Source organism: Tiliqua scincoides, chromosome 2 (genome assembly GCF_035046505.1).
Source record: "Tiliqua scincoides isolate rTilSci1 chromosome 2, rTilSci1.hap2, whole genome shotgun sequence".
In the NCBI taxonomy this organism is placed as follows: domain Eukaryota; kingdom Metazoa; phylum Chordata; class Lepidosauria; order Squamata; family Scincidae; genus Tiliqua; species Tiliqua scincoides.
Genome location: NC_089822.1, coordinates 34020844 through 34046934, shown reverse-complemented (window position 1 = coordinate 34046934; position 26091 = coordinate 34020844). Strand labels below are relative to the sequence as shown.

The 26091-nt window shown below is 42.3% G+C and overlaps 1 protein-coding gene across 1 annotated transcript in view; it reads right to left on the bottom strand.

The window, feature by feature from the left end:
- The window catches only part of CKMT2 (creatine kinase, mitochondrial 2), a 40953-nt gene extending 16396 nt beyond the window's left edge, over positions 1-24557 (bottom strand). The window contains exons 1-3 of the mRNA XM_066616604.1: positions 24453-24557; positions 5624-5821; positions 3370-3568 (exon numbers count right to left, since the gene is read on the bottom strand). Of these exons, the coding sequence (XP_066472701.1) occupies positions 3370-3568; positions 5624-5775 (351 nt within the window). The 5' untranslated portion in view covers positions 5776-5821; positions 24453-24557. The remainder of the gene's footprint in view (positions 1-3369; positions 3569-5623; positions 5822-24452) is intronic.
- Between the last annotated feature and the right edge of the window lie 1534 nt (positions 24558-26091).

The following is a 26091-nucleotide window of genomic DNA, read 5'->3' as shown; positions in this document are numbered from 1 at the left end:
TATTACCCCAGATAAAAAGGAAGCGACATTATCCAGCGTCTCAGAATCAGGTGTAGAAAGGAGAGACTGAAGCATGATTGAGTCCTCCCAGCCCTGCATCCTAGCTAACAATGGGCCTAGATATTTCTTGCGTGACGCATCATGTAGCGGGCAGTAAAAAAAGGTATGCATTAAAGTCTCAACACAATCCCTACCACACTTGCATTTCCTCTCTGAGTAGGGTTAATAAGGCAGATGAAAGAGCGTTACACCTTGCCAGTGTGAAAGCTCTCAGGGCCTGTGGGCACACCAGGTGGTAAAAGAAGGAGGCCAGTTTCCCAAAACTGACTGGAATATGGAGATGGAGTGGAGAACATGTGGTTCTGGCAGCACTAAACAGCTCTTGTTGTTCAATATCAAGAATTCTTTAACTATTCTGTAAGCTGCATCACAGCCAATCATACCTAATTCTGCAGTGTCCAGCCCTATTGACTTAATTTTAGTTAGAAGATCAGTGATCTCTATAGGCAGGACTGGATCCGATAATAATTGGTGCATTAGACCAGAGGAGGTAGGGTTAAATAAAATCCTAAACCAAAATTTCAGAAGTCTTAACCATGCAGTAGTCCTTAATCGAATTAACCCCACCTCGAGACACAGAACCGAGTAGGGAACGCACCTGGTTAAGCCCAAAATCTTCCGTAAAAAGGAGGCTTGGATGTGTTCTAGTGGTTGGTTGATAACATTCAACCAGATTGAAACATTGAAACATTCAACATTCTAGTGGTTGGTTGAATTACATTCTAGTTCCTTCCCAGTCGTTTACCTTGGAAGTCAGAATAGTGTTATTGCACAAGTGCAAAAACACAAGGCTGGGTGGACTGTGCCTGCGCAAAAGGAATGACACAGCTAGCCTGCCAGCTCCTGCCAGATCAGTGCTTTCGTTCAGGCGCAAAAGCACAAGTACAAACAGACTGCCTGCACTAAAGCACAGGCACAGCTGCCCTTAACTTGGGATGTCTGTAACTCAGGAACTATCTGTACATACTTAATTGAGCTGGAGTAATAAATTAAAAAGCATGGCTAATTTTGTGATTTTGGTAGTTGGCAACCTTCAGTCTCGAAAGACTATGGTATCGCGCTCTGAAATTTTACTTTGTGATTTTACATCACAATGCGCAATACATCACATTTACATGCGCTTTGTGATTTTACATCCTAGTAATTTGATGCGTGTTATGAATGACAATGAAATGTCATTCAATGTGATCGTTCTGAATTACCAAAGTCAACCCCTATTTGCCAGGTTCCTGTCCCCGTTTTGCCTCTAGGGAGCGTCTTTTGAAAATCTTGTTTGTGTGAATTGCTACAGTTACCCTTCAGGGTTCATCGGAATCCTCAGAGAGTTTCTGGACATTAAATCTCAGGGGAGAATAGCTATGAATCTTATCTCTAGTGCACACGCATTTAAAAGTATGAGCATGGATATGAAAGCAGTGTGCCGTGTACAATCCCCATTTTACAAACTCCAGCTGCTCACAAATATTTTGAAACTGTTGATAACCTATTTCAAGATCATTATAGTCCTCCCCCCAATCAGCATACTACAGGCAAGAAGCATGTGAAGTGGCTTGGAACATACAATGGCACCAGTCTTTAAAGGTGGTAAATAAGGTATCAGAGGACACATGGGAAGCTGTTCTATATAGAGTCAGACCATTGGTCCACTTATCTCAGTCTCACTAACTGGCAATAGCTGTCTCAAGTTTTGGAAAAGAATCTTTTCCTGCCCTTCCTGGAGGTGCCTGGTTTTGAACTCAGGTCCTTCTGCTTGCAAGGGAGGTGCTCTACCATTGAGCTATGTTCCCTATACCAGTAAGTAGCAGGAAGAGACTCACAGCAAAGTTCAAGCACCTGCTTTTGGAGTTCCCAAACTGCCAAAACAACACAGGATTTTATTTTGATTACTGTTTTATACTTCATCATAACCAGAAATGTAGTTTCACCCTGAGAAATAATCTGATGTGGCCTGCTCTGCCACTCTCTAAGGCACTGATTTTCAACCTTTTTCATCTTGCAGCACACTGGCAAGGCACTAAAATGGTCAAGGCACACCATCAGCTTTTTGACAATTGACAAGGCACACTGTGCTGTGAATGGGGGCTCACAACCCCTAATGGTCCCATTGATAAATGACCCTCTCCCAAATTCCCACGGCACACCTGGGGACCATTCGTGGCAAACTAGTGTGCCACGGCACAGTGGTTGAAAATGGCTGCTCTAAGGGCCCAATCCTATCCAACTTTCCAGCTCTGGTATAGCCATAATGTAGCCCCATGGTAAGGGAACAAATGTTCCTATACCTTGAGAAGACCCCAGTGACTATCCCTCCACCACAGGATGCAGCACACACCCCACTGACACCACAGTACCGGCACTGGAAAATGGGATAGTATTGGGCCCTAAATCAGCAACCTGGAAATGTGCATTCAGTTGCTTGAAAAACCTATCGCAATTATTTCCTTCAGTTTCTGAGGGAGAATAAGAGCTGTGTTCTGTGGTGTGTTTTTTTGTTTTTTTAATTTGGGGAGGAGATTCATGGCTGAACCGTTGTCTAATTTGGGCAAAAAATCCTGCAGTTGCTGTGTTTATTCATTGGTTTCTGATGCCTTTTTAAGTCTGCCAAACAGTGAGATATTGATTTTGTTAGGAAGAGAAGAAATGAAATAAGATTCAATTGCATTTTCAGTTGGTGGGACCCAGGAAAACAGCGTGTAAATATTTTAAACAATGTTATTAAAGTGTGTTGCTTCCTTCCAAATTTTGTGGGGTGTGTTCCACTCTTAAAACGCATCTATCAATATAGACTTGTATTATTCATCTGTCAAAATATCACCTTTGAGCGATTAACAAAAGAATCCCAGACTCAGTAGAATACCTATAATAATATATGCCAAGATGGCTCTTTCTGTGTGTGTCTGAGTCTGTGTTACAGTAGAAATTTTTCTACTTCATTTAGTTAATGAGGTTCCACATTTTTTACCTCAAGCTGAATTTAGCAGCAGGGGAGGAGGCAGTTACAGGAGACAAATAAAATATTGTCTTCTGTGACTGCATTTTATTATCCTGGCTATCATTATACAGAGAGTGCCTTTAATGATGTTTTCTCTTCATTGAATTCCCGCTGAGGGAAAAAAGACAGTAAAATTCCACCAAGAAGAGAAACAAGTATCAGTATTACCCATATGGCTTGGGTTTTATGTACACTCTGGTGTCCTATTTTCCTCAAAAACTACCCTGCTCACGAAGGATCTGTGTTTATCTAATTATATTTGCAAAGTTAAATGTACAAACCGAATGCGGACATAGCATATGATAAAACTGTTTCACCTCATAAGATTCTTCATCTCCAGCAACCATGCCCACGGTTTTAATGAACGGGTGGCCAGGATTGTCAACACCGGTTTGAATGCACTGATCCACGGTATAGCCATTGGGAGTTGCCTTGTCCCTCAGTTTGGCATAGATTGCAGGAGTGAGGCACTCAGCCATGCAGTTGTTGTGTTTACGAAGATCAGGATAATCTGCACTGGGTAGAAAGAAATTAAAAATATTCATATTGATCTGTAACACTTGCTTCTGTTTTCTGTTCATAAATGGAAAGGGGAAGTGAATAGGATTAGCAGTTTTCTAGATGCTTCCACACCTTTGTCATAATAATGTGTGTGAATATGTGAATATTTTGCAGTGGATCAGAAGGTTTGAGGAAGACCGCAGGGAACTGGAAAATGTGATTGGTTGTTGACTCATGCATACAGTTGAAATTTGTTGGGGAAGCAAATACAGTCCTTCCCAAGGTATTCTGTTAGCTGAAACAACAAAGTTTGTTTCCATAGAGGATGGAAGCGTTTAGGCCAGAGATTTTCAACTTTGCTCATCTCACGGCACACTGACAAGGTGCTAAAATTGTCATGGCACATTATCAGCTTTTGAACAATTGATAAGCCACACCACACTGCCGGCGTAGGGTTCACATCCCCCAATGGCCGTACTAATAAATGACTCTTCCACTGTATGCCTGTGGACCATTTGCAGCCCACCAATGTGCCTTGGCACACTGGTTGAAAATCTCTGGTTTAGGCAGCTGGAAACAAATTACCTCCAGAGTCGCCCCCCCTCCCACACACACATACACATGTACATACAAGCAGGTTCCCTAGATTATGAATGGCTTCATTGGCACTTTTGCACAAGTGTAGTATGTCCTTCAGTAGTACTTTCTTGCAGGTGTGATAGTGCTGGGCTGGCAAGAACCAGATGTCTTGAGCTGCCTACATTTGTGTGTGTGTGGTTCTGATTTCTGACAAACTCATAGTGTAAGTAACAAGTAACATTCATTAGTGCAAGTAACATTCTTGGGCGTGCCTGGCACAAATTGATGTTGCTCATACAGAACTGTCAACATAACACTTACTCATGCAACTTTCAAGTATGGACATTTAACATTACAATAGCAATACATTCTTAACAGTATTCCTATACATATAAGAAAGTCTTAATACTATATATAATGGGATCTCTGTCATATGGGGATTTTTTAAATGACTTGTACAGGTAATAAGGAACTGTGTTATGATACTAATTTATACATTTCTAGGTGTCAATTTGACCAAACATCTTCCAGATATCCTTGGTATTTCAAATCAATTTGTGAAATTCTGCTTCCACTGTCCCATCCAGCTCAACTAATCTTTCTCCTACACTTTCTCTGTGCAGCCAGTCCACTCCCATTTCATAGCCAGGGCAGAATGTCTTCCCTATCCTTATGGTCTGTGAGATTTCCCCACTCCTATTTCTCATTGGCCTGTCTTCTTTTAACCCTAACTCCTCTACCTCTTGCGGTATGGACCCCTTATTTTGGTGTGTGGCATTACAACTGTGTCATGATTAGGGCGGATCCAGTGTTTGTGTTGGGGGGGGCCATGAACACTACCAACTCCAGAGTCCAGATCAATCAGGCCAGTAGACCTAGTCACCGGTTTGAACTTGATGGCCTCTGTGGTCTTGATGAAACTTGATGGCCTCCTGCCTGTCCTTGGAGCCCAGGTCTACCGACTAGATAGACCAGGGTTCCCATTCCAGCCAATGTCACTGGTGCCTGCTGAGCAGGCATTCCTGATTTTCCTCCCCAGCCTGGTGGGCACCCTTGCCTGCTGGCAGACACTTTGGGGGGGCACACACCCATGACCCCCCCCCTTGGATCCGCCCTGGTCTTGATGCCATCTCCTGATGCTCAGCAGTGATACTATGCATTGTCACCAACATGCTGAGTTGTCAAGCTCCATCCTGCATGGTGCTCAGCTTGGAACTGCACTGCAAAGTGGCTGCATAGCGTAATGGGAACACTGCACGACCCCTCTAGCTGATTATTCCATGCTCACTTACCTACTTCAAAGGCCAGTGTCAATTCTGTCTTGCTTCTTCAACCAGCCTACCTCCTGGCCCTTAGCTCCTTTTCTTCTTGGATTTTCCTCAATTTCCTGCTTACCCAGGAACGTTGTAAAGACTGTTCAACAGAGATCCCAGCATCCTTCAAGGAACGTGCCCTAGGACTTGTTTAAAGATTTGAATCAAAAGTATTTACCTTGGAGGAAATAGTTTTTGTCTGTTAATGGAGCCAGCTTTCACGTTCTGCTGTTTCAACAAGTATCCTGTGGTCAAGGCCCCAGTGCTAACTGTTGCAAAGAGAACAGCAGTTCTCCGACCAGCCAGGAGACGAGAGAATGTACTAGCCATATTCTTTCACCCAATATTCCTAGAAGATACACGGACACAATAAAATCTGCAATGAAACATAAGAAAAATAAAAATTGTTGTGGAACCAACTGACTGATGAACTTGCTGAGATTAGAAGCATGTACCTATCTAACTGACATATTATACCATTAATTATTTAATTTTTCAATTAGTTATTTGATTTTTCTCTATAAACTGCTTTGTAAACTTTTAGTTGAAAAGCAGTATATAAATAATAAATAATAATAATAATAATAATTAATAATACATGTCATACAGTCCCTGCCAACTGAGCAAGGAGCACTTTATCTTGAGTGCTTCCCCAGGCTTCCCAATGCCTTATAAGTCACTAAAAATGTCACTTCCGGTTTCCTCAGTGAAACCAGAAGTTGCATTTTTTTTCTGCCTCAGAGCTCAGTCTGAATTTGGCAGAAGCCGGGGACAGACCGCCTCTGCTCTGCTCAGACCGCCTCTACTCAGCTCGCCTCTGAAGAGCTCAAACAGGCCTCTCCAGAGAAGGGGTGCATATCCTGGGGAGCTGGACTCAATCTGCAGATAAATAAATCCGCAGGTAAGGAGGGCCCCCTGTATTTCCGAAAACCAGGTGTGGCTTATGGAGGCTTCAGAGGGCCATTCTGAAGCCTACAGAGTGGGTAGCCAGGCTGTGAGAGGCCTCTAGAACCATAAGGAGCATTGTGACCAACCACAGAGGACAAGGGGGTCGCAGTGCTGCAAGGTTGGGAAACCCCTGCCTTATACTGAAGAAAGACTTGGGTCTTTGGTGAGATTCTTTGGCCTTGGTCATCCAGTTTGTCATGCAGTTTTCGTCTGATGTTCCAGCAAGCATGTTCTTTCTGTTTGATATCTTAATCCTTTTTTATCTGAAGTTCTTAGTTAAGTTAGCCTTGTGTGCCAGAACATTGTCTGTGACATGAATCATGTCATTCTTAAATGACAATGTTTCTAGCCTTAGGTTGAATCTGCTCATAATCAAATACAGGTCTTTTCTATCCTGGGATGAGTGTCATACTCCACTTCAGTTATTTCATTAAGATGAAAAAGCTGTCCTGTCCAAAGTTTTTCTGCCTTATGGCTGAAATCTATGTCATCGTTACTCTTGCAGTTATTACATATCAGGGTGCAGGTCTGCAGTGGCACATGTGCCAGTTAGATGCTTGTTCTAGTTTAACTCTTTAAAACTTAAAACTCTTTAATACTTTAAACTTTAAATAAAAACTTAAAACTCTTTAATACTTTAACTCTTTAAAACTTGGTTTCTTGTCAATCTTCAGGGCAAAGGACATTTGAAAACTAATCAAACAGCAATGATGCCCTGAGCATATACATTCACAGATTAACTATTACCAAAAAGCACTGACCTACTGAATGAAAAAAAAGTTTCTGATCAATAATTTCTGTAGTTTAGTGATAAAATTTGACTGAAAACCCAAGCTGTTGGAGCTGGCCTCATGCACCAGGCTTCTTTTCAAATCTTTGGGATACCACAACATTATTCTGCTCTACAACTCCAAAAATGTGACTGTGTTGTCCCTAAACCAGTGTTTCTCAAACTGTCAGTTGGGACCCACTAGGTGGATTGCGAACCAAATTCAGGTGGGACCCCACTCATTTCAATATTTTATTTTTAATATATTAAGACTTGATTGTACCAGGGTATGTGACTGCATTTGGGGAAAATTTACTGCTCTGTACTTTAAGAAGCTACTATGTATATTCTTTTAACAATGACAGTAAATAGGACTTACTCCTGGGTACATGTGGGTAGGATTGGAGTCTAGGATTATTAAAAATTTTCCTGCTTGATGATATCACTTCCAATCATAACATCACTTCTGGTGGGTCCTGGCAGATTCTCATTCTAAAAAGTGGGTCCCGCTGGTAAAAGTTTGAGAACCACTGCCCTAAACAATAATTAAAACCAAAAAAAAAACCCTCTTCATTGAAGCAATAAAAAACTTACTAGAAGTTTAGGGTCCAACCCTAAACTGGGTGCCATAAACATGCCATAAAGCATGTTTATGGCACCTGGTGAGTAGGGAGCGTGTCAGTCAGATGCTGGGCCCAACACTGGCAGAAGGAGGACATGCCACCACTGGGGGGGGGGGGGAAGTGTGACTGCCAGGTGGTTGTGTGGCCTCTGGGGGAGAAGGGGGTTGTAATAAGAGCAGGGGGAGGGCAGTGTGGGGGAAAGAACCGGGCAGGAGGGGGTGGGATCGGCAAACTTCTATTCCACCATATCCTGAACTCCATATTGGGCCAGAAGGCCCGATATGGAGTCTTTCAGGACTGCGCAGGCAAAATAACCAGTGTAGACTTAAGAAGCCCTATTGCAGGACTTGGGGCTTTCCCCAGGGGAGGGAATGAAAGTCTTCTTCTCTCGAGGAGACCTTCAGCTGCTTCCCAGTGTCTGCTGGATACAGTGGTAGCCGCTTTGGCACAACTGCTCCAGTGGACACCAGGAAGCTCAGGATTGGGCTGATGTGATGGTTTGGAAAAACAATATAATGTTTAGTTTTAAGGTTCATTCATCCCTGAGTGCCCCAGGACCAATCTCTCATTTTACAAATTTGCCTAGTTGGATTGAGGACAACATCTTTCTGCATCTTATAGTTTGTCCCAATGCAGATTTTATTGCTGTAACATAACATGCTAGATCAGGGGTGCTCAATAGGTTGATCGCGATCGACAGGTCGATCGCGAGGGCAAAATGAGTCGATCGCGGAGCTGCTCCAGCTGTTCCTGCAGTTCCGCGGCTTGGCCAGCAGGTGGCGCCAAAGAGCTGCCTTCTGGGTTCTGAGAGCCTGCGCAGGGGCAGCCTAGAGTGCGACGAGGGTGTGCGCGCGCTCTGTGACTCTCACCGGGCGTCGGGGCGGGCGGAAAAACGAAGTGAGAGCGAGCGCAGTCGCCGTTTCTCGCTCCGCTCGCACCCCCTCCCCCTCAGCGCCCGGGCTGGACAGGAGAGGCTGGAGCTGCGGCAGTGCAGGCCGCCAGACAAGGGTGGGTGGGGGGGAGGGAGAAGAGAGCCTCGCGTCGCCTCGCCTCCCCGCTGTGCAGCTTTTGTGAGAGGAAGCGCCCCTCTCTCCAGCCCACCCCTAGGGTAGAGGGTGGCCTGGGCGCAGCCCTGGGCTGGAAGGTGAGCGGGCGACGGGGTCCCTGCAGGCGGAGCGTGGGGGGCTGCGGAAGGGCAGCAGGTGGTCCAGGCTGCTCGCCCGCCCGCCTGCTCTGGGAGGCGTGACTGCTGTTGCTGCACCTGCACCTGCTGCTGGACCAGGCGGTCCCTCCTCCCTCCCTCCGCACCCTGTGGGGAGGGGGCTGCCAGGACAAGCCCAGCCACCTGCTCCTCTGCCGGTCCTCCTGCAGGCGGGGGGCTCCCGGCACGGGCCAGGCAGGGCGTCCCTGCGGAGGGGGCGAGCCCGTGCAGGGAAGGTGCTCTGCACGTGCTCAGGAGCACCTCCAGCCAGTGGCGTAGCTGGAGGGGGCGGGGCACCCAGTCTGGCGAGGGGAAAAACACTTTGCACATGCTCAGAGGTGGTGGCACAGCTGGAGGGGGGCGGTAGATCTCCAGGCCTTGCTGGGTTTCAAAGTAGCTCTTGAGGCAAAAAAGTGTGAGCACCCCTGTGCTAGATCATGTTACCTGTTACAAATGACCAGAACTCAAGTTTGAAGCAATGGCGTGACTCCATGCCATAGATCATAACGCAGTGATAGATATAACATGACTGTATTTTGATTCTTGTCACTAGGTAGTGGATATATAGGAACCTCGAAAAAGATGTCAGACTCACTCCCCTGAAGACTGTTTTGGATATTAATTTTCCCTATGAACAACTTTTAAATTAGAACGGTATGCATATGTACCTTCATAAAATTCAAAGGGTCTATGCAGTGGGTCTCAAGGTGTCAAGATTCATTTTTGTGATACAATCAACAGAAAGTAATATTAGAAGTAGCTGTACAATATTGATTTTCACCAAGTGTTGCACCAGCAAATCAGGTGCAAAATTCTCACTGAAATCCAATGCCACTTGTAATTTTGAACCATAACAAAACCATCTCTAAATGCTGAAAAGAATCTTTCTATTTACTCTACAGTGGAGATGAGGGTTATGAAATATAGCACTTGTATTTTATCAAAGGATTCTCCTTTCCAGTATATTTTCTTAGACTGGTGATCTCTCAAAATAAAGGAAATAAAACAAGACAATGAACTTCATTAAAAACAACTAGTGCATTGCCTCAGTTGAATACAAGATATTTCATCAAATAACAGGTAACATTAATGACATTAGACAAGCCTGTCATATTTAGTTAGTTCATGTCATTTCCACTGGAAAACAAGCACCACAAAGAAAGTTGCTTTCATATCCCACCCATTCCTTATATAATGGAATCTGACACAGTAATCAAGTACATTGTACCAACACTGACTGCCTGCCTGCCTAGTCTTTTTACACCTATTCATGCATTGTGCTGGGCAGAGACAAAAGTTACAGTACAGTACATAGAAATGTCATGATGTACTGTAGTACAATATCAGTATGCTCTTTGATTTGTGGAACTGAGGCTGCAATCCAATCCACACTTACCTGGGAGTAAGGTCCATTGACTATAATGCAAATTACTTCTGAGTAGATATGTATAGCAGTGGTTCTTACACATTTAGCACCGGGACCCACTTTTTAGAATGAAAATCTGTCAGGACCCACTGGAAGTGATGCCATGACCCGGAGTGACGTCATCAAGCAGGAACATTTTTAACAATCCTAGGCTGCAATCCTACCCACGCTTACCCAGAAGTAAGTTCCATTTACTATCATTGTTAAAAGACTACATAGTAGCTTATTAAAAGTACAGATCTATAACATTTCCCGAAATGCAGTCCCATACCATGGTAGCATCAAGTCTAACATATTAAAAATAAAATATAGAAGTGAATGGGGACCAACCTGAAATTGGCTCACGACCCACCTAGTGGGTCCCAATCCACAGTTTAAGAAACACTGATGTATAGGATTGGGCTCTAAAAATCAGAGCAGGTGATCATTATGTGAAGATAAATTGCAGATTAAAACACTTGAAAATGAGCAATATTTTTTTGACATGGTAATTTAGTTTTTAGCATGGGTCTTATCTGACACAAATATTTTGCCAGACAAAAAGTATTTACATTCAGCAGTGGCATAGCTAGAAGGTGTGCAGAGGTAGCAGTTGTACCAGGCTGCAGTCTCCTCAGAGCAACAGTCTGGCCATCTGCCTGTGCAATTGTACTTCCCTTCCCGATTGTCTCTCGTGCCTCTTGCAAAAAGTGCTGGGAAAAACAGCACTCTTTGCAAGAGGGACAACAGGGATAGTCTCTGGCCCCTTGCTCTGGGGAGCAAACAGGAGGGGGCTGGGGGTGGGGGGATGCAGTGGAGCAAGGGGAGCGGGCTGCTAGAGACTCCAGTCACTGCTCACACCTCTTGGGGGGCAAGCAGAAGGGTGGTTGTGTGTGGGGGGAGGCAGCAGATTTTTTTCAACCCCAGGTATGACCTCACCCTCGGATGTGACATCACTTCTGGGTATGACATGGGCGGCATCATTTTTAACTTTGGCCTGGGCTTTAGGGTAGCTTGCTATGCCACTGACATTCAGTACATGATGAACTTTATATTGCTGCAAAAGAACATGAAATCCAGCTTTATTTGAGATATTAGGCATCAGAACTCAATTTTGAAATACATTTGCAGTTACAGTCTTCTGTACCTTGGACTACTACACCTTATATTTTCTCCCATTAGAAACAGCTGTTAGTCCTTTACCTCATTTTTCAGTGATTAGTTTAATGTCCTTAACTTTTTTCCTTTTTTTTTTTTTAACATTAATTAATGTAACATCTGATCCTGGAAGGAACTGAGCTATCTTAGTTCTCACCCTTTTGCCAGTTGCATCAACCTTGGCACTTAACTAGCATCTAAAATTAGGGCATGCTCCCATAAGCGAGGCATGAATGACAGAAGGCACAGAGAGACAAGAGTGGGTGGAGAGTACAAAGAGGACTGATAGTGAGTAAGCTGGAACTGAGTGGGGAGGGGGAATGAAAGGTGTATCAAATGAAACAAGGAGAAAGATATAGGACTGTGATAGCTCAAGTTGCTTTCATATATGGTAAATTCACCACAAGATGATTTTACTGCAACAGTTCTGCATGATGGCTATTTCATTTGAATGCACTCTGACAGCTGGTTAGTTCCAGGCTAGGAGAAACCACTGAAAACTAAAAGCCATACTCTGGTAATACCGTTATTAGAATGGACAAAAATGACACAGAGTTGTGAGCAGCAAACTTTTGAGTTCTCTAGAGCTCAACATCAGACTGGATGTTTAAAAAAGCCAAACAAGGGTGGGGAGGACCTGGGCTTGCTGTAAGAACTTCAGAATATGTAGTTTATAGTAATCTTAAAATGGAATGCAAGAAAATGCAGAAATTACTAGATTTTAGTGTCTTCTAAAAATGGGAGGACTATTTTTCCTGATAGCCCTGGGTGCATCCTGAAATTAGCATCTGGCACCTGGTGACACAACTCAAATGGAGTCTGCTAATTGCTGCTAGAGTCTGTCATAAGACACTTTTATTAACTGCAGAGTTTAGACTTTCACAATGCACAACCCCCCCCCCCTCAAGTTTTGCTTTGCTTAACAGCCAGTCTACTGAATTCCGCATAACTTGAAGTTGGCTGATCATGATTTTGTGTTATTTTAATTAGTCCTGATAAAGGTCAGGACCAGCCCAAGATCTCCTATCACCTGAGGAGGCACACCAACTGTCATCTCCTTTTACCTGGCAGCTCACCAGCTGCCGCCTCACAGCCCACCACTCTCCTGTCCTCTACATGCTTCTTCTGCTTCACTCCCCTCCTCCTTTTTGAATTAAGGTTTGGTGAAAGGTTTGATGGAGGTGTGTACACATTTGGAGACAAGCATCCCTTCTCAAGCTACTGCTTCAGGTGACCATTTCAGCCTCGTAGCAGGCCAGTCTTGAGAAAGGTGTCACAAGACTGTGGCGTTTGGATTTTTTCTTATAATTGAGGTGTTTGAAAACAGTGTTATTTTACTCAGAAGTAAGTACATTGTGTTCACTTAGACTTGGCTGTAATCCTATCTTACTCACCAGAAACAAACACCTCTACTTATTGATCAGCACAGCTACCTATGATGTGCGTATACTGGAAACTAAAACTTGCTGTTAAGCAGTATATATAATAGTATATACAAATTCTTGTCCTACAACTGTGCACCTGAATAAAATATTCACCCCATCAAAGTGAAATCTAGACTTTATCATGGCCTGCTTCAGAGTGAATGCTGTCTCCCACACAAAAATCTCCATATCATACAGTATACAGATTAATACAGATTAATACAGAGGTTCTCAAACTGGAGCATCAGATGCCCCAGCCTGAGAAGCCCTGCCTCTGGCCCCTTTAAGGAGTGGGGGAAGGCAGCAACATGATCCCTAGGATTGCGCTCCTGCTAGGGCTGAGTGGGGGTTTCTTACCTTACAAATTGCCGTGCCAGCCTCCAGACGGTGCAGGAAGCCCCGTGGAGCCCTCCACAGGGCTCCCCAAGCTTCTATATCAGTAAAATATGCAATCAGAAACCATTTCTGGTTTTCAATCGCAGAACTGGAAGTGTTTTCTGATTACATTTTTTTTACTGAAATAGAAGCTTGGGGAGCCCTGTGGAGGATTCAGCACAGCTCCCCACACTCTTGGAGGCTGGTGCATCCAATTGTAAGGTAAGAAACAACCAATCGGCCCTGGCAGCAGCACAGTCCTAGGGATCGCTGCCTTTGTTCCTCCCACGCAACAACTTGCCCCAGTTCCCAAACTCCCAAGGAGTTTGGGATCCACTCAATTAATGTTAAGCTGCAATCCTACCCCGCTTTCCTGGGAGTAAGCCACAATGTCTGTAATGGGACTTACTCCTGAATAGGCATGCATAGGATTTGGCTCTCATTTATTACACTTGTATCTCCTTCTACCTTTAAAGAACTCAGAGCAGCATTTTACCTCTAGGTTGGATTAGGCTGAGAAATTAATTAGCCACTTCTGCCCAATGTTGCATATACATAACAGGAATCTAGTGTGCACACCTGTGGGCCGGGCAAAAATGGGTTAATGCCTCTCAGTAAACTTGTAGTTGCAAGGGATTTTAGCCTGGCTTTCATTCATTGAAGCCCAACACTCTAGCTGCTATACCACATAAAAAATTGGAAACACAGCTGGCAGGCAGAGCTTGCTTGAGAGACAGTATGGTGTAGTTGATAGGATTGGACCAAGACCAGGGAGACCCAGGGTCAAATGTCCACTCAACCATGAAGCTTATTGGGTACTCTTGGGGCAATAACATAATGTTTTAGTCAAACCTACCTCACACAGGATAAATGGAGACCACTATTTATGCCACCCAGAGCTCCTTTAAGGAAGGACGGCATATAAATGATATAAATTAATGACTTTGTACATTGTAGGTGAAGATATCTCAGTTTTGTTGTGACCGATCACCTTGCTGAACAAACAAGCTGTTGTGGTTGGTGGCTGAAGCAGAAACATTCACACATCTGACTGCAGGTGAGCTTCTCTTGCACCTGTCTTCTAGGCAGTCTACAAAGGCAGTCCAAGGCACTTTTTTTTTGCTATCCTGTCTTTCTTCCAAACAAAAGAAGTGAGTGTTCATCTGTATAGATTAAGAATGTGATGTACAGTATCTCTATAAAGAGACTTGTGTCTGTATTACAAGTTATGATGTAGTCACTTTAAATAAAGTTAAATCATATGCAGCTGAGGAACTGTTCAAATTTCAATAACAAATAAGAAGGAACCAATTTCTTGGCTGAGGGTTTGTTTAAGCTAACTAGGAAAAAAATAAATCTGACATAAATATTAGGAAGATAATCTGAAGCCATCTGTTTGTGACTGGCAGGTGCAGATAACCAGAGAAGTATTACAGGCAAAAATATTTAATGTTTTTTTTAATCGATGTTTGATATGAAGAAGGAAAGAGGCTATTCCAAGTTCGATCTGCAAAATGTTGAAAAAGAAGTTCCAGATTGTTATTTGCCAACATAGGAGGAGAAAAGATTTAGAAACTATAGATACTCCAAAACCTTAAGAAATGCTTTGCAGGTAAGATCAACAACAGACACACAGATGTTTACATGGAAGGTATGACGTGAAGGTTCATCCCCCTTTGTTTGTGCCAGTATCTGGTACTCACTTGTCTCTATGACCACAGGAATTACTTTCAGCTATAATGGTGTATGTCCTGCAGTGGACACTAGGAGACCTCCACCTCCTTTGAATCATCATTATAATCATTCAGTTTCTCAAGAGCAACTCCACAGAGAAGGGCATTCACTTCACCTGGCAGGCTAATAAAGGCATAATGCCAACAGCAGGTCTTAGTTTTAGTTATGTGAGCATATTTATGGCAATCACTTGTGTTTGGAAAGCTTGAGGTGAAAAAGAACCATTATTATATTGGACATATCAAGATTTGCCTCTGGGTTGGCAGTGGGACCCAGGCAAGCTGAGGAGCCATCTTGGTTCTTGCTGGTGGATGGGAACATGAGCAACAAGAGAACAGCACCCCTCAGGGAACCTTCTTCAGATGCTTCAGGAAGCACAGGGTTACTGGAGTTGTTTTCCAGACACAATACAGGCATGCATTCACTTAAAGATGAACCAAAGCACAATAAAGATGCTCTTAATGAGGCAATTGCATCTTGCATAGCCTGCAGCAGAGTGGCTGTTTACACAACAAAGAAGACGCTGTTAATGCAAAAAAGAGACAATCTGTAGCCTGTGCAACCAGCTAGTGTCTGGCAAGGAGTGTCTGTTTACACAGCAAAGGCACTAGATTGGACTGAATGTTCACTTAATGACCTAATCACATAACAACAGGGATAGGAGAATGTATCCCGTTGTTAAGTGGCGCACACCTGTAGTAGCCACACACACACCATGGAGTGCCTATAGTCAGTATTCGTTCCTTGGCCATTATGGTCCTGTTATGCTCATTGGCATAAATAGATGGGATAAGGAAGAATTATTTCTAGGCCCCTGCCCTTCATGTTGTCTGCGAATGCATCCCTTGCCTGCTGATCTGTGTTGACCTTCAATGAAGTTGTAGTTTCTCTGTGGAACCTTTGTCTTTCTCATCTTTTTTTTCCACTCTGGAAAGCTGCAGATTGGTAGTTTCATTTCTTTTATTGCTGGTAACATTCCTTATTCCATTTTCTTTTACTAGAAATTGAACTTGCAGAAGTAAATTTCATTACTTCTAAGGAGTTGTTTCTACTACAGCATTACTGGGCAAAATGTATTACTATATGCTGTAATTCAGAAAGAAAGGGAATCACCTTGAAAGGTTTTGAGAGGTGGATTTACAGCCAGCATGAACTATCTTGAAGAAGTCCTGCTCAAGGTCACATGAAGTGTGCATTTATGCAAGTTACCGTATTTTTCGCTCTTTAAGACGCACCTGACCATAAGACGCACCTAGTTTTTAGAGGAGGAAAACAGGAAAAAAAATATTCTGAACCAAATAGTGTAATAAAATATGTCTCTCTGCTGCTCTGTTTCCATGCTCCTTAGCATATTTTACTACCTCTAGTTTAAAAGGAATTTTATATGCTAGCCTTTTCTGCTTTATCATCCTTGCACTGGTAGAATGAGGTACTGTAGTATTTTTCTGCAAGTGCATTGTCACTAAGCGCTGAACATTTGCATTACCATTGAGCGCCGGCATTTGCATTATAATTTGCATTTGTATTACCATTGCATTTGCATTTGCATTACCATTGATTGCAGGCAGGACCCTGGTCAGGGGCAGATGCACCTGCCAAGGAGGCTCTGCTGCCCTGAGAACGCCTGCAGCTTTGCAGTATTCGCTCCATAAGACGCACACACTTCCCCCCCCCCACTTTTTTGGGGGAAAAAAGTGCGTCTTATGGAGCAAAAAATACGGTAACTCAGAAGCAAGTCCTTCTGTGTCTAGTGGGGCTTATTCCCAGCGAGTGTGCTTAGGACTGAAGGTTTTCACTTGAAGCAGCACAGCCGTGGTACAATTCAGGCCCAGGTAGGGCAGCAGTAATTATTTAAACACAGTTACTGCATCCCCGCACCATTTTATAAGAGATTTTTTTTTTAATCCATTCTACAGGGTTTGCATGCAAAACAATTCCAGAGATGGAAGTAGTTGATTTTGTGTTAGAGTAATTAACAAGAGCACAAGTGACTAAACAAAGGCCCCATTTTAATTTTGTACACAGACTTCAAAAGCTACCTTTAGAGCTAATTTGTTGTCACTGACCTTTCACACTAATTCCAACTGCCACGAAAAGGAAAGGAAAACCTGGAGCAAATTTAATTGCTTTTTCCAGATCAACATTTCTTTGCCTGAGGTTGATATATGAGGTCCAAAAAACTGATAGCAGCAAATACAGAAGGTCACAGGCTAGCAAGCTTTCACCTAACATCTCCTGAAGCAGATTTGTGCTCTTGTGGCCAAAACAAGAGATGTTCTCTTGTTCATTCAGTAAAAAGAAAAAAATCAAATACTTGGTAGACAATGCTGGAGGTTTAATGGAGGCCAAAAACTAATCAGTAAAAATAACACAAATTAATTACTACTAAGAAAACCCTTTTTAGCAGGGGTAGGGACTTGGGGCAGGTGCTCAGAGACAGATGCCTGCTGAGATTCAAATAAAAGTGTTATTTCCTTGGTTTTGATGAGTTATAAAAAAAGCAACCATTGCAAATGCTCCTCTGTGTGTGCACATGGCATGTGCTTGAGCATGCGATTTAACCTTAATTGTATCTAAAAGGAAATTTTTAATCCTTTCTCAAAGTCGCTACCCCTCCCCTAAGGCAAGGCCAGAAGGAAATACAGTAAAACGTCATGTTTTGTTCAAATGTATGTATGATGCCAAGATGTATCAATGGTGAATAGTGCTTATGAACCAAATGTTATGTTATGTAAGGAGAAGATGTATGTTTAAAGAGTCCAGCATACCCAAAGTAAGCCAAAATGTATGTTTGCTCAGAAGCAGCCTTCTGTTTGGTTGCTCAAGCAGTCCCAGAAAAGCAACTTTGCTCTCTCTTTCTCTCTGAGAGGGTCTGTTTGTGCAACAGGCCAGTGTAAGCAACTTATGCTAGATATTTACTCATGTTTACTTATGCTGAAACTAATCATTTATGCAAAAGTTTATTAATGCAATGTTATGAGTAAATTAGTTAGGCTTATATATATGTTCCCATAAGACAAACTTGCAAGGATTCACTTCTGCCCTCTCTCAGTTTGAGGTAGGCCAAAGGTACAGCTAGCCATAAATCAGTCCAATTAAAGTGTTATTTGACAGCTAGCAAATGTTCTTTTGAAGGAATTAGAGAGGACCCCAGCTAAAATGCAGGAAAATTCCACTTTTAAATAAGTTACCCAGGGAGAAGAAAAGGTTTGAAATAAAATTCATTTAGGCTTCTCTAGGATTAAATACACCAATGGATTAATTATTGGTAATATGATAGGGAAAAAATCAAATGCTAGGTCTCAGCTTCAAGCAGGCACTGCCTAAGGAATGTCCAGTTTTAAGGGATGTCCAGGCAAACTGCCAAAGGAACTGATATGTCAAAATGAGTGGCTAATTAGCAAAAGTTGTATTTTGTACATTTTTAATAGGCTTTTCTTTCTAAAAAGGATGCAATAGGAAAAGCTAAGTTGAATGTTAGAATGTGATTCAACAAGTTTTCCCTTTTTAGCCAAATAAACAAATAAAGATTACAGTTATGCTTAGAACATATCAAATGCTAGAAGCCTGAGTGTTTAAGCATTTCACAAATAAACAAAGGCAAATTTAGGGGGAAGGTCAGAAAACTTCAGAGAGTGGAAGCTGGTCAGGCAGTCCTGAAGGGTGTTGCTCTTAGCAGCCTGCCAGAATGATGAGTTCAGAATATCTAGCTGTCAGGAAGTTAATTGAATTGATAAATGGAGCCAGGCTGAACAGAGAATACACCCCCAAAAGCTTGAAAGTCAAACTGGACAAAAGGAGCATTTTGGACATAATTAAACCAGGAAAACAGCTTTAATAATTATTGAAGCTATTCTTTAAAGTATAGTTGATACAAGTATGGTAGTTTAAGTGAATCTTAATAGGTTAATTGTAAGAATAAAAGTTAGTTGGAGTACATTCCAATTCTGTAAGATTCAAAGTCTTGTTTAATGTTTTAACTGAAACATAACTCATAAGGAGATTTGAAAATAATGAGAAGTCAAAGATGCACCTGGCCAGGAAATGAGATAATTAAAGAACTTATCTCTTAGTACCACGATGCATAAAATAAAGAGACATAACTTAAATCATTTTAAGAAAGTCTGAGCTAAGCAGCCATTAATCTTGTCTAACAAGACTGGACATAGACTCTCTAATGAGGACACTTGTAAATCAAGTTCAGCTAACTAAAGATAAGAGAAACACCTGCATAAGAACAAAATAATGAGGTAATAAATTGTCTATGAAGTTGTCTAATTGGCCAACATTCTTGAAAGTCCACTGGTCAGCAAAACATTAATGAAGCCTCTAAAAGCTGACAGAAAAAGTTAAGTTTAATTAAAATAAATAGGAAAAGAGTTCTAAAAAGGAAATATTTATTTAAAAGTTAGTTTCCCTGTACAGAATAAATATATGTTTACTACTATACCTTACTAACATCTCCTAAAGTACACATATAAGAGAAAACTTAGTTTAGACAGTGCTGGCACACAGCCCCTATGAAGCCTGGTACTAAGAATGTTAAAGAGATGAAGTCAAGGTCAGGCCAATAGAAGAATAAGCAGAGATAGGCAAAGACAGTAATAATTGGGTGAACAGTGCCGCCTCTGGACATGTTTTAATGCAAATTTCTATTTTTCTTATTGGTCAGTTAAACCTAGCCAACCAGATGTCTGTAAAATGAGCTAACTCTGATGTCATAATTTCTAGCAAATGAGAGTGTGAGATTTTGAAACAAAGAGGCCAAAATACTATTTAAACAATGGACACCTATTGAAAGGTTGCTATTCTCTGGAGGCACTGAGAGTTACCACAGCACTCTGTGTCTCCCATTTTGAACCACCAAGAGAAGCCCATTGCTGGCAATGAATAAAGCTTGAAGATAACCACAATTCTAAGTCTGCTGAGATTGTTCTTGAACCCTGATTCGCCGTGCAGCATCCCCACTAAAATGGCACCAGTGTTTCTTGAAAATAGCTGCAGGGAAATGTTTGCAGTTTCCCACATGCTCCGAGGGTGAGGCAGACCGGGAGAAAAACTTAGGGTGTCCAATGGGTGCAGTATTCTATTGGAAGCTTGGGTTTGCCCCCTGTGGAACTTTTGGCAAAACAGGCTTTTAGATTTGTTACATGGCATTTCCATTTCAAAATAAGAGAACTTGTTTTGGAAAAGAATGATTTCTGATTTTAAAAGGAAATCAGAGTTGGCCCTCAAAATGTAAAACCATGCAAATTGGGGCAAAGAATCAAAACTTTACATATAGGCTGATGGGTTCTGAGCTGTCTGTGACAAATCAGGAGAGAGATCTTGGGGTGCTGGTGGACAGCTCGATGAAAGTGTTGACCCAATGTGCAGCGGCAGTGAAGAAGGCTAATTCTATGGTTGGGATCATTAGAAGAGGTATGGAGAACAAGACAGCTAATATTATGATGCCGTTGTACAAATCAATGGTAAGGCCACACCTGGAGTACTGTGTCCAGTTCTGGTTGCCACATCTCAGAAAGGATATAGTAGAAATGGAAAAGGTGCAGAAGAGAGTGACTAAAATGATTACTGGGCTGGGGCACCTCCCTTACAAGGAAAGTCTGCAGCGTTTGAGGCTCTTCAGTCTAGAAAAGAGGTGCCTGAGGGGGGACATGATTGAGACATACAAAATTATGCAGGGGATGGATGGATAGAGCGGATAGAGAGATGCTCTTTTCCCTCTCACATGACACCAGAACCAGGACACATCCACTAAAATTGAGTGTTAGGTGAGTTAAGGCAGACAAAAGAAAATATTTCTTTACCCAGCATGTAATTAGAATGTGGAACTCCTTGCTACAGGAAGTAGTGATGGCATCTCACCTAGATACATTTAAGAGGGGATTGGAATTTCTGGAGAAAAAGTCCATCACAAGTTGTAAATCATGATAGCTGTGTGCAAGCTCCTGGTTTTAGAGGTAGGCTACCTCAGAATGCCAGGTGCAAGGGAGGGCACCAGGACGCAGGTTGTGTCTTGTTGTCTTGCGTGCTCCCTGAGGCATTTGGTGGGCCACTGTGAGGTACAGGAAACTGGAACAGATGGGCATTTGGCCTGATCCAGCAGGGCTCTTTTTATGTTCTTTTGTTAATATATTTCACCAATTCATTCCATTTTTAACTCACTTTTCATCCAACTGATTTCCGGAAAGTATACAACTAGAGGCCTTTGTGGGTGCCTCATCCTTGATGGCACCCAAATCTGTATTAAGTCCAGATATGGTAGTTTCATTCCTTCAGTCTCTGAGCTTTTCTGAACTAGCTGGAAGCATGGCAGTCTACAATCTCAGTTACAGCACTACTGTAAGAGAGACATTTACATCTGCTGCTATCTATCTCCAAAACATCTTCAAGTAACTGGTCCCATCCAATGCTCCCCCCTATTGGAAGCTAGTAACCCAGTGGCTCAGTTTTAAATTTATAATCCTGGCTTTCATCAACATGGACAGAAATTTGGCCAAGTGACCAGTGTCTGCCAGAAGCTTAGAAACCAGAGGAGCTGGAAGTCATAAAGAGGAGTGATTTCTCTGACCAATGCCATTTTTTTTTTGTGCCGCTTTGTCTTTAGTTCCAATATTTTGGCCCTTCATTCTATTCCTCACCTCCTCCTTTCCCAATCACTCCTCCATCCTTGCCAATAGTAGGCACATGAAACTGGTGCAAGTTAATTTAATTTGTTCAGTTCATTCTGATAACAGATGAGGGCTTTGTGAAGGTTTTTGAAGTCATGTAAGCACAGCTGTATATTTTTGATATAAGGAAAACAGAGAAAATGTTTGTTCTGGAGGCATTTTCTTCTGATTCACCATGGCATCAGCACTTCATAAGGCTCAGCTTGCAACCTGTTCTGAAGTCATGGCTCACCCACAGAACATATGTGGAATTTTTGTTTTGGTCTCTCTTGGTAAAGGAAGGGCAGCTCTTTGTAGATAGACATCCAAACTGTTCTAAGTTTCAATGATTTGTTTAACATGAATGAATCCCTCGCTTTGGACAACCTTGGTGGGTGAGCAAGGCCTTAAGTACAGGACTGAATGTTCTTTGATGGCTCTAATCTTTGAAATACAATACCCATCAGAATTTGGGTGAAGGACAGAAAGACAGTTGGAAGGATTATTTTGCTGTTTGAATTCAGGTGAGACAGAGAGAGATGGGAGGGGGAGCTGTAAGGTGAAGCATCTGCCCTTTTTGGAACAGGTGTAGAAGCTATGCTGCCTAGTTGACATTCAAGGAATTGGCTTGCTCCTGCATGACACTGCATTTTTGTAGGTATACAGATATTACAAACATGCTGCACATTTTCTATTCTTTCTCTGTCTCATCTGAAAGCAATTAAACCCTGAAGTGCTGCTCCTGGGCTTCCCATCACTCAGGGATTGGAGAGCGCAAAGCAATACAGAAATACACAGGATGTTGTATCTGTTTATCCTTCAGGCTAGCCCTCACCAGGATTAACATAATATAGCCTCTGGCAAGGTCAGTGTGGCTAAGCCACTTTGCAGCAAGAACAAAAGGAAAGCCAGTTTCAGCATTTCAGTTCAGTTCAGGGGTCACCAGTGTAAGTCCCATAATCTGTTTTGGGAGCAGGTGCCAAATTCCATAACTTGAGCTTCCCATATCAAGTTAGCAGAGACCAGACATCCTAGCTGTTTGCAAAGTGACTTTCTCTCATTGCTGAGTAATCCATTTCTGCCTCCCCCCCCCCCCCCACTCATTTTAAGTTTAGAGGTTAGGGGATGTATCTTCCAGCAACCCAGATCTACAACATCATCTATCTGCAATTTAAGCTCTGCCAAAGGCCCCCCCCCTTTTAACTTTCACCAGGAGTTTTCAGAGCTGACCTCAAGTTATCGCCCCTTGCATTAGCAGCATTTTTCAGTTCAGTTGTTCCCTTGGCTTTTATGTTCTTATGGTATCAAATTATGTACAGTGAATTTATAAACTGGTCAGATGTTAAGTCACAGAAGCTAGTATTCTGAGGTAGTAGAGTAGTTTGAAAGCGATCCTGCTAATGTAGAAATGATTGTGGTGGTAGTAATACCTTACTCTTCTTTTTTTACACCTTTCTTATTCTCTGTCCTTAATATTAGGAAGCCCATGAGGTTTGAATTATTTTGTTTGTCAGGGAGGAGGAGAAGCAGCAGGAAAGGAAAATGGCCATTTATAAATGAGTGTAGGTTAAATACCATCATGGAAAGAATCAAATTGCACCATGTGACTGACTGACTTTTTAAACTCTCCTTAAGCTGTAGCTAAATTTTATGGTCAACTAGAAACTGCACAGATTCTTAAAAGAATAAGCAGCATATCTATAGATAAAGACAGTTCTGCTCTTTCTGCGCTTGTGGCAGAAAAATGTAACATCAATAAATACTCCAAACTATATGTAATACATTAATGTAAAAGCTTGCTCTTTTTCAAATAATAATGCATCTTATATGTGTAGTTTCTAGAAGACATGCTGCTCTGTTTAATTTGGGTCCTGCTCCAAAATTCATTAAACCTTAATTTCGATCTATACTATTCTTCTATATTTTGGGTGCAATTATAATATGTAATTGCATACAAATAATAATGTCAGGTGTTGGCATAGATACAATCATTACTATTTGCTAGTAGTTTAATGTCGTATAGCATTTAATTATTGAAACCAGCATGGCAAAAGACACTTCAAAAATGTGCACTTTGTCTTAAAAACAATTAAACCACACCAGTTCATGAACAATTTACTCCATATTATTTTGATCTACGCTGTTCTTGGATATAAAATTTCACAAAACAAGAACAACTGCAGGGGTGTAGCTTAGGATTGGTGTATAGAATACAATCCTACAGAACAGAAATGTCATGAAATATGGAGGAATTTTTTTAATGTCATAAGAGTCCTCACTAAAAGTTGAGCTTTGCTGGAAGAGATGCTGAGTTCTTGAGAGGCTGGGATAATTCTAGTTACTGACTGAATCTTCGGCCTGAATCTTTGATAGCAGCAAAACAAACATGCATAATAACATTTTCACCCTCTCTACTTTAAGGACAGTATAGACATGCTTTAAGAGGTTGCTCTGCAGGTTTCCTGTAGAGATGTTGTTATGAGACAGGTTTTATTTTTCTATATTTACCATGTTTGTTTCTGTACTGCCATTTGGAATAAAAGCACAGTGGCCTGACAGATCTCACTGTCTTAGTTTTCTGGGCACTTATGCAAATTAATAACTCATCTCTCCCAAAAAGTAGCAATCTGTGGTACTTTGAATACATTTTAAATAATAACCCTCCCATTTTAAATGTCAGCGTTTGTAGTGAATAAACAGGAACAAGTTCAACTGACCTTGAAGCCGAAGCCAGACACGTCCTGCAAGCCTATGAGCCAAGAAGTGTAAAGTGAACAAGTAGTTTGTGATGTGACAAAATTATAGGTCATATGAGGAGGAGGGGAGGGATAGAAAGGGAGAAGTACTGCTTTCACTGACCAATCCTGTTTCATCCAGTTCTGTTCAAAACATTTGACCGCACAACTGTGTCCTTGAGGGCATAAAGAAGATGACCCAGTGAGGAACCCTTCTGGCACTGGTCTTATTGTTTATTGTTGCCCTCACTTTTTTTTTTTTTTTTTTTTTTGCACCTGAAATGAAAAATTAAAATGACACCCTTCAGTCTCACCCAATTTGAATTGTGGTTCCATTTCCCCACAAAAACAGAGGCTGGAGGCAGAAAAATGACACCTGGACACCTTAAGAAAGGGTGCCTATTTTGCATTCAGAAGGTCCCACGTTCAATCCCTGGTGTCTCCCAGAAGTTTAGCAAAAGATTATAGAGCTCTGGAGAGCCAGTCAGTGTTGGCAATACTTGGGCAGAAGCTGATTCCTAGTATGGGTGCAGTTGTGGTACCCCAGCTGAAAGCCAGTGCAATATCTACATGCAAATACCTGCCCATTATCTCCCAGCTACTAAGGAAAATATCTGGAAAGGGGAATACGTGGATTTATTTTCACTGTAGGGATCTTGAAAAAAAACTGCTAGTGAAGAATGGGATGTTGACCACTTACCCAGGAAGATCAAATAGTTCAAATAGTCGAAGGCAGAGTGTTTTCTGGGTACACTATTTAGATGAGAACTTTGCTTTGAATTCATATAGAATCTAGCAAAAATATCTGAACATAATCCAGGCTTTCAACTCATTTGTTGGGCCAGCTTGGCATCAATATGATGAACTTTTTTTCCCCATGAGAGCTTATTTGAATCCTTGTTTGCAATGGGACTAGAAGGATAGAGAGCTGTGGTGGGACATGGTGTATTTGGGTAAACAAACTAAAAGTGGGTATGTAATGCGTATGGGGCCAGAAGTATGGGTATGGAGGAGATCAACGATAATGGCTCCTCCCAAACAGGAGGGAAGGCCACCAATGCTGGTAGGATAGGGCAGGGCCTCCAAGAGGTATTTTATCAGCGGGTACAAAGTTTCTTTTGGGCCCCTTTGTGAAGGGGGAGGGGTGAAACAGAGCAGGGGAGGGTGGTAATAGGCAAGTAGAATAGGGGCAGGGAGTGATGAAGCAGGGTGAGGGGAAGGTAGAGACAGCTGGAAAAGTCTTTGGGAGCCCAGGTCTACCTACCCATGTGGCGTCGGTAGTGTCCCCAGCATCCCCAGTCATGATACTGTCCCCAGCATTCCTTACGGGCAACAAGTCTGAGTAGATAGGAAAATGTCAGATCCCAGCAAATTTCTGGGGCCCCTCCTTTGGGTCCTGGGCCCCCCTTTTGACCAGGGTACAAATTACCCCCTTTACCCCCCTCTCCAAGGCTCTGTGGTAGGGTGGTTCTTATTTTGTTAGAGGACTGTCAAAGGGTTGCTCTGTCCACTCTGCAGTCTTCGAGTGTTTTCATTTTTGGCATGCTGCCTAAATGTAAAGCCTGGAAACAATGCTGTCACTAGCTAGATGACTTATTGTTTGCAGGCAGAGTGGGAGCAG